The sequence below is a fragment of the Rutidosis leptorrhynchoides genome, chromosome 1 (genome assembly GCF_046630445.1).
Source record: "Rutidosis leptorrhynchoides isolate AG116_Rl617_1_P2 chromosome 1, CSIRO_AGI_Rlap_v1, whole genome shotgun sequence".
NCBI classification, from domain to species: Eukaryota; Viridiplantae; Streptophyta; class Magnoliopsida; order Asterales; family Asteraceae; genus Rutidosis; species Rutidosis leptorrhynchoides.
Window position 1 is genome coordinate 232,552,878 of NC_092333.1, and position 9,105 is coordinate 232,561,982.

The following is a 9,105-nucleotide window of genomic DNA, read 5'->3' on the forward strand; positions in this document are numbered from 1 at the left end:
GCCGGAAAAATGCATCCCTTCGCAAGTTGAAGTTTTTAATTTAAGCTCGAGGTCTTGGAGAAGTTTGTCTATGAGTGTGCCCCGTAAATCGATTGAACTGACATGGAATCAAGTATGTATAGATAAGTTTATTTATTGGCTTGCCGCTGATAGGACTATTGATGGTAACCCGATACAGAAGAAGAAATTGATATTGTCAATTGATATGATAACTGGAGAATTTACAGAGATAGACCTCCCGATACATAACAGTTTCTTGTGCTTGTCTAAGTTATATACATCTCTTGTTGTGCTTGAAACCGAGTATGTGGGAGTGACCCGTAGGAAACGGGGATTAACTGTCAATGTAAAAGAATATTGTGTATGGAGGATGGAGCAGGGGGCTCGAAACTCGTTTACAAAGCTATTTGTTATTAAGTCGCCATGTGATTCAGTAGCTATAGTGAACGTACATGACTTTAGGAAAACGGGTCAACCTATTATTGAAATGTTAGTTACAAAGTTAAAAAGGGAGGATCAGAATCAAAATGCAGTTTTTGTTTATGAACCCGTGTCAGGAGAAATCACCAATACTGGGGTTGCTGGTGGTAAGGATTTATGCTTAGCTAAAGCATACATTGAAACACTACTTTTGCTTGATCAATAGAGGAGTGGAGGATCAAGATATTGATTGATATGTTGTTCAAATTTAGTTGGATGTTATGAAAATGTAAATCCGCTACGTATTACAGTAGATGTTATCTTTTTAGATAATGAATATCACATCTTTGTGAACTGTTAGATGATAAGTGTCTATTAAGATGTCAATGACTAGATTTTCATTGTTGTTACCATTTATGCAATTTGTACTCTTTTAGTTTCAGAGCATCTGTTGAACGCCATATATGACGCCATATTGATTGATGAATCATACTACTAATACTACTAAAACAGACTACCAAATTTAAAAGGTTAACTTTGTAGTTTGTAGGTAAGTTTTACATGTATGCTAATTATATACGAGCTCAAAATTCTCCACATCTCATGGAGTGATTTCTAATGAAATTAAAAAACGTACTCATAAGTACTCAACTGAGATGATATATTTTCTTCGGATGATCATAACACAACACAATTGTTTTTTAATTTAGGGTAAATTATTAATGTAATGTCAAAATTTGATAATTGATCTAATCAAGCTCTATCATCGATTGATTGTTATTTATTTTGGAATATAAGTCTAGTCTGTTCTTAGTTGTCTGTTCAGTTGTTTATTTGTTTGTGTGTTTGAGTCTCCAACGATTTGTGGAAGTGCTTTTTGGTTATAAAAGTTCTTGTTTTTTCGCAAAAAGTAGCAATAATAATAGATAAAATTTCTAGTCTGTTTGTAACTTTTTATAAAGTTGTATGATTAACTTCTATAAATTTTTGTTTTGTTATTTATTTCGATACCAAACGGGTATATTACCACATTTTACAAATCGGTATCGCTATTGTAACCATACTGGTACTAAACCGATTCTACTAACACAACTGGTTTAATATGGTTTGGAACTGGTACATTATTGCGCTCTCATTCCTATTACGTATCGTTGATTGTTATTTACTTTTGAACTTTCGACAATATGAATCAGAAGCAATACAATCAAGATATAAGAAACACATTAATTTGAAGTAATGACCAACAAATACTTTCTGCTATACATTTTCTTGAAACAAGTTTTACATAACACCAACCATCTTAGTTTATCATCGTCATATACTCCAACAACCAACCAAACCTACATCGGAATCCATAACAACAAAAACCAAAGCAAAACTCATTTCACAAATATTATTTTACGTAAAGAAAAAAAATACTAGACCTACACTACACAAAGGAATCAATGTACCCGTACTTATGTCGTTTGTTATACTGTAACAAACTAGCATAAGTTCGGTCCCATACTCCAATATAAAGGGATTCATCATCTGGGCTAAGTGACACCCCTGAAATTTCTCCAAAGAAATCAATTTCTTGCCTCTTTTCATAGTTCGAGGTGGTGTCATAAACGTGCACGAAATCTGCAGGTTCAGCTACCACCAAAAACTGGCCGTTTGATGAGAAACGGACTGACCGAACTGCCCCCATGTTTCCCTTGAGAACTGAAACGGGGTTTGAAAGGTTTCTTAGATCCCATACCCTGCAGGTTTTGTCTTGGTTCCCCGTAGCAAATATTCTTCCATCGGGATGCCATGCGGATGCAAATGAGTAGTCGAGGTGACCTTCAACTGATGCAACCGTCTGCAATAACAAATGAAGCGTCTCAATATTGAGATTTAGAATTATAATTGTATAAGTTACCATAAAAGAACACAAAATTATGTTTCAAGCCCAAGTTATAATTTGATGAGAGCTAGAGGTGGCTTAATAGACGTTTCAATCACAAGTAAAAACGAGTTATTTTTGAAAGGGGGTCAAAACAAATTTTATCTGTTTTTCTAATTCTGTAAATACAGTATTTCAGAACTTGGAATTACTCGGAGAGTACTCGATTTTGCAATTCAGGGAGTACTCGGTTTTTGCAACTCAGGGAGTACTAGGTTTTGCAACTCAGGGAATACTGGGCAAGTACTCGGTCCAACTCGGTCAAAATTAGGTCAAAATCAGCCAAAACTCGGGATTACTCGACAAATTGGTCAAAATTCGGTCAAAGTCAAACTTTGTCAACATCCGAGCACTCCAAAATACTCCCCGAGTTTCTGAGTACTTCCTCAAAAGTACCGATTGAATACTCTCCGAGTAGCGAGTTTTGCAACCTTGGTAAATAAGTAATATAAAAATAGAACCATAAAACTACTCTATTAAACTAAATATCTAACATGTCCGATACAAGATTCAAGAGGTTGAAAAAAGTAGAATAACAATTTAGAGTTTGGGTGAATTTCAACCCGTTTGACAATTTCACTTTGAAGTGGGATTTTAGGTTCTATAAAAATTTCTAACCAGAAGTAGGGCATATGCTACTTTTCAAGTAAGAAGGATTAAATGGAAAAAAAGAATACAAACATGAAAATACACATATGAACCATAATCACTTACTTTTCCATTTGATGAGTCCACAACAAGTCCATCAAGATTATCTCCAACAACAGTTATAAGTTTGCGATCTGGGCTTAACGATGAATGCTGCAAAAGCATAAAAATTCAAATTTAGAATAAAAGATCTGCTTTTGATTCCTAGTATATAGTATAAATCATACCATATCGGTGAATAAAGTAACACATCCCCTTTAATCACTAACAAGTGCTTTTTATTTACTAGCATAAATCTGATTCTGATAAATAATTATTAATAAGATAAGTTAAATAATACTAAAATAAAGGTGAAAGAAACTCACATTCACAGGCCAAGGAAATCGGAAGTGATTCATAAGCTGAAATCTCTCCATATCATAATCTCTCACTCCACCATCATTATTTGATGCCATAAAATGCTTCCCGCCACTACAAATCAACTCGGTAATCAACAACTTAACACCAGCAAGAGTATTAAAAAGATGAGAATCTTGATCCACTCTAATGGATCTGATATTATTATGTGTTATCTCTTAACACGTCAAACTGCTAAATTAAGTAAAAAATGGCTAAAAGGAAACATTCAAACTGAAATCCACTACTTCGTAAAATTTCAAAATACAAATTACCTTTTTAGAGAAACTGAGTGTTGTGATATACATAAAACACTGGTTGACGTTAACAAATCAAAATTTTAGTTGAAACTGTTTTGGATCTTCCATGGGTTGTAATTACCTCAAGCTATCGTATATCTCAACAGCATTTGTTATGGCGTTTTCATCATAAGTTGTTCTCGTGCAGAAACTGACTCCCTGTTTATCCAAACGCTGCATCATTCAATCAAAGAATGAACATGATTAGATGCCAAAATATATGTCATTAACTGACAAAGTTTACAAAGAATAACTAATGATTACAGGTGAACTGAAATAATAATATAGAGGCAATATGAACTTCTGTTAGATCTGGTTTTCGCTATTGAAATAAGGCAAGTAATGACATCCTAGATACTAATTTGACAGTAACAAGCTTAAAATTACAGATTTAATATATGATACACATAACATGAAGAAATCTTCATCATCAGACCATCTAATGCAAAAGGATTAAATATCTGATAATGTCAAAAACTTTACCCAAGATTATAATGATTAGGATTTTGCTAATGAGAACGCGCTTAAAATACTTGTACTATTAAAGTTAATAACCAACTGATATATACAAACGTTTTAAGCATGTTAACAAAAGGCCTTAGGGCTGTCGTTAGCAAAAATCCTAGTGGTTATTATTACACAATAAGTTTTCATCAGGTAACCGGTAGTTTCTGATGATGTGGCATAAAATGCAATTATAGGAGAAGTTCAATACATTTTTAGCAACCTAACTCAACAAAAAAACACTCACGAATAAAAAAAAAAAAAATTCAAATTGACCAAAAATTAGCTTTATACTCTATATACTACCATAATACCTTACAAGCAAGCTCTCCTTGAAAGCCTCCCGCCACAAGAAAATTATCGTTGACCGCGAGTGTACTAATCTGAGTTTGCGTAAAACCTTCCTGCAAACTCCCAGCATGTTTCTAGATGTGGCCCACAAAGCAATTAATATTACTAATCAGTAAGTTCCAAATAAACTAAAGAAACTGTAAAAAAATTCATAATTAGCACAAATTTACCTCGGTAGGCGCTACATGCCCAGAGAAATTAAGAATCTCGGTCAAGTTGTAAGATAATGATGACCAATGCATGAGTGAGTAGTTAGACATGAGATACACATCATGCTTTGAGGTAGCCCAAACAAGGTTCCTTAGCTAAAAAATAATATGTATGATTCATGTTAGTTATGCCGAAATTTTGCTGAGCCAAGCAACAAATACAAGTAAATGGGTTGAAATTGCCACCTCTAGTAAACGTTACACAAGATAAAACGGAAACTGCAATAGTCGATACCTGAAAATGAAGAATTGTAGGTTTCACCAATCTGGTATTGTGGAAAAATTCATAGTAGTTGCCACCCTTTTGCTTTTGTTTACATTTCTGGACAAACCATGAAAGTATTTATCATAAAATACAGTTATGAAAATCGTAAACATGATATTTGATTAAAAAAGGATTGTTAAGGTCATACCTTATCAACTTGATCCCCTGATAAAGGAATGTTTTCATAGTTTCTGTACTGTTCCAGCCTCGTTTGTCTGTAACTTTCTCTTGTTATGTTCAATCTTTCCCATGGAATACCTTGAATGTCTTTGCCTCTTCGGGCTTGAGCTGAAGATGTATCGGTCACCTTCATAAAGAGTATACCAAAATTGGTTCAAAATTAAATAAGATTCAAATTTTAGCCATTTAAAATACAATTCCGACATATTTGAAAAGTTCCATTTCAAACAAGTTTTGCAATATAACCCAAATCAACTGTTCACCTAGGTCAACCGTAACCGACGTATCTTATTACTATACAATTGTTGTAAAATTCTAAATACTCAACACACGGCAACATGACAACAAAAAGCAATGAAATTACATAAATTCAACTTGTTTCATTTTAAGAATTTCACAATTTAACCCAACTGCAATACAAATAAATCGGGTCATGAGTAGCACTGCAACATCAAACTAACATACAAGTGCTGGAATATATTCATCACATAACTGCACGGTAAGAAATAAGCAGTAAAATTAAGCTAACCATGTCATAATCATCAGCAACTTGATCAACACCACCAACACCCTCCACATCATCCATCACGAAATCCAACACGTCTACCTCATCGTCCATGAATTCGATCACATCAACTTCTTCGTTGTGCATCCTGTAATCCCTGCATTCATAACAACTTCAGTAAATTCTTCAACTTTCATCTTATTATATATCTTTCTCTAACAATCAAACTTCTAACAACATGGTAAACATGAAGAGACACATAAAGTTCATATTTTTTTAGATTTACAAAAAGAATTTGGTAATTCGTGATTCGTAATTGCAAATCGACTCATAACTAAATTGATATCCAGTATCACTTCAACAAAAACCCTAGAAAATTAAGAACAATCAAACGGATCAATCAAGTAGATTTCAAACACTTTGGCGACTAATGGATTATAAAGCAAAAAATTACAACTAATCAGAATATGTTAAAATTATCCTGAAAATCGAACTTTTTTTTATGTGGCTAATGTAAATTAATCAGAAACTGCATTAATCCATTTAAAACCTAATAACAATTGAACATTGAATCGAAATTAAAACCTAACAAAATCAATTAAAAAGAATCCTGCCACATCAATATATATATATATATATATATATATATATAAAATAAATTATGAAGTAATCGAAAAGTGAGGTTATTAGGGTTAGAATTTGTGTGTGAGAAAGAGATAGAAGGGATTAGAAATCATACATGCTTATTTACGAGATGAGAAACCCTATTAAAATCGTTATTATTTCGCAGGAGATGCAAAGAAAAATATATTTTGAAAATAATTATAAATATAAATATAAATAATTCAATCAGATGATGATGATCAAGCGGTTTCTCTCTCTGTAATCGAAAATAAATCTGATGGATGATGAATTGTTTTATTATTGCATTATTAATTATTAATATTAATATTAATATTAATATATATTAATATTAATATTAATATTAATACTCAGACAATTTTATCATACAGCAGTAAATTAGAAAAGGTAAAGAAGATAACAATAAAAATTAAAAAATAGGAAGTGAAATGATGGGTTTATTTATATTTATATGTTGTTCATCCAAAGACGGCCTTTTTGGGATTCTGATCTGGTGAAGATCGTTTAACACGTTATTGGCGTGGCATGCACCGTTATTTCTTTCTTTACTTTTTTTTTCTCTTTTTTTTTTTTTTCTCTATGTATGTACTATATATTATTATTATTATTATTATATCATAAATTAATATTTTATTTATTTATTTATTTATATAAACTAGTGAAATGACCCGTGAAATCACGGGTTTATTTAAACGAAACAATTTAATGACATGTTTTGGGTATTAAGTGAATGTAAATCTTAAAGTCATTTATTTTAATAACCCATTTGACTAAGAAACTTGTCGTTATTTTTACAAATATATAGAGACATGTACTTTTGCATACATATATAATTAATATTAATATTAATACTCAGACAATTTTATCATACAGCAGTAAATTAGAAAAGGTAAAGAAGATAACAATAAAAATTAAAAAATAGGAAGTGAAATGATGGGTTTATTTATATTTATATGTTGTTCATCCAAAGACGGCCTTTTTGGGATTCTGATCTGGTGAAGATCGTTTAACACGTTATTGGCGTGGCATGCACCGTTATTTCTTTCTTTACTTTTTTTTTCTCTTTTTTTTTTTCTATGTATGTACTATATATTATTATTATTATTATTATATCATAAATTAATATTTTATTTATTTATTTATTTATATAAACTAGTGAAATGACCCGTGAAATCACGGGTTTATTTAAACGAAACAATTTAATGACATGTTTTGGGTATTAAGTGAATGTAAATCTTAAAGTCATTTATTTTAATAACCCATTTGACTAAGAAACTTGTCGTTATTTTTACAAATATATAGAGACATGTACTTTTGCATACATATGTAACGTAATTAATTTCGTAAAAAGAATCCATATTTGAATATTAATAATATAATAATTATAATTATAATTATAATTATTATATTAAAAGTAAACTAGTTTAATACCCGCGAATTCGCGGGATTATGACAACAATACTACAGTGTCCAATTAATATAAGTGGTTGACGTAATAAATTTGAAGTGACAAATAAAAACCATTATTAAAACAATTATAAAAATGTCAACATTCAAACTATTGAGACATGCAATTAAAAAATCAGTACATTAATCTTGAAGGCACCGGACTTTTGACGGGCCAATCCTTTTTTATGCGTCGTTTTCCCAAAGAAGCTTTGTTCCTCTGGGTGCTAGGCGCTCCCGTGGTTAGCGAGAAGGAAAAAGGAACCGTCAAACTTGAAATTGAGGGGTCATAAACTCATTGAATTTCAATCTTTATCTTTATACCTTTTATTTAAACCATATATAACCAAAAAGATATTATTGTCAAATTAATAAGGTCACCGTAATCACCTATACGCCAACAAACACATTAGAAATGAGAGTAGTTTTCTCTTTGACATGCCGGTCATTAGGCTTATGTTGTGAATGCAAGAGTTTGATGCCTCGTTACTTGAGTACAATGAGAACTGGCACTTGATAAAAAGGCTGGGTTTCATCACAAAGCAAATATCATTAATAGTTAATAACTTTATTTAAAAAAAAGCAACATCTCAATTGAAGACAACATCAAAATCTATATCAATAATCCCGTGAATAAGTTTATGTTTTTCTTCATATTACCCAAGCAGCAAAGAATACTCCATTACATCGACCGACTACAACCAAAAATTCAACAAATTCATTATTACAGCAAAGAATACTAAACAAATTCATTGCTAGAGCAATAAATACCCAACAAAGCTACCTGATACAAAAAAAGAGCATCACAAAAGGCTACAAACCTACCCATTTCGACAAAATATTACCCATTTGGACACCATTTCAACCAGTTTTAAAATGAACACAATATTACCCATTTGGACACTATTCTGATTTGACCCACTACCTAACCTATCAAATCTAACCATTTCAACACATCAAAGGTGAAATGACCCAAGCAATGCTATATAAGAAAAAGATCAATCTACCCAAAAACATAATAAATGTTTTTGATTTACCTACTAAATTACATTTTATACGGATCACAAATATCATATTTAATTTTTTTCGTTTTTTTGGAATTTTTTTTTTCCAGGCATCAAGATCACACATTCACACGAATATATGAACATTTAGAAAAGACACTTCGTGATGAATGTTAGTATTTAGGCGGGAAAATGATCGATAAAAATAACATTCAAGATAATATTGATCGTGAAGAATGTTAACTTTTTTTTTCTCCATGTATTGTGAAGCAAAATTTAGCCCGAAATCCAAAACACCAAACCCTAAAC

The 9,105-nt window shown here is 31.5% G+C and overlaps 1 protein-coding gene across 1 annotated transcript; it reads right to left on the bottom strand.

Moving 5' to 3' along the window:
- Window positions 1-1,664: 1,664 nt before the first annotated feature.
- On the bottom strand, window positions 1,665-6,627 carry LOC139868603 (uncharacterized WD repeat-containing protein C2A9.03-like). Its single transcript, XM_071856939.1, has 10 exons — window positions 6,444-6,627; window positions 5,729-5,861; window positions 5,168-5,326; window positions 4,990-5,076; window positions 4,716-4,850; window positions 4,509-4,619; window positions 3,773-3,864; window positions 3,361-3,466; window positions 3,062-3,148; window positions 1,665-2,263 (listed from the first exon to the last, which is right to left on the bottom strand). Coding segments are annotated over exons 1-10 (1,326 nt in total). The 5' UTR covers window positions 6,446-6,627; the 3' UTR covers window positions 1,665-1,849.
- Window positions 6,628-9,105: the final 2,478 nt, after the last annotated feature.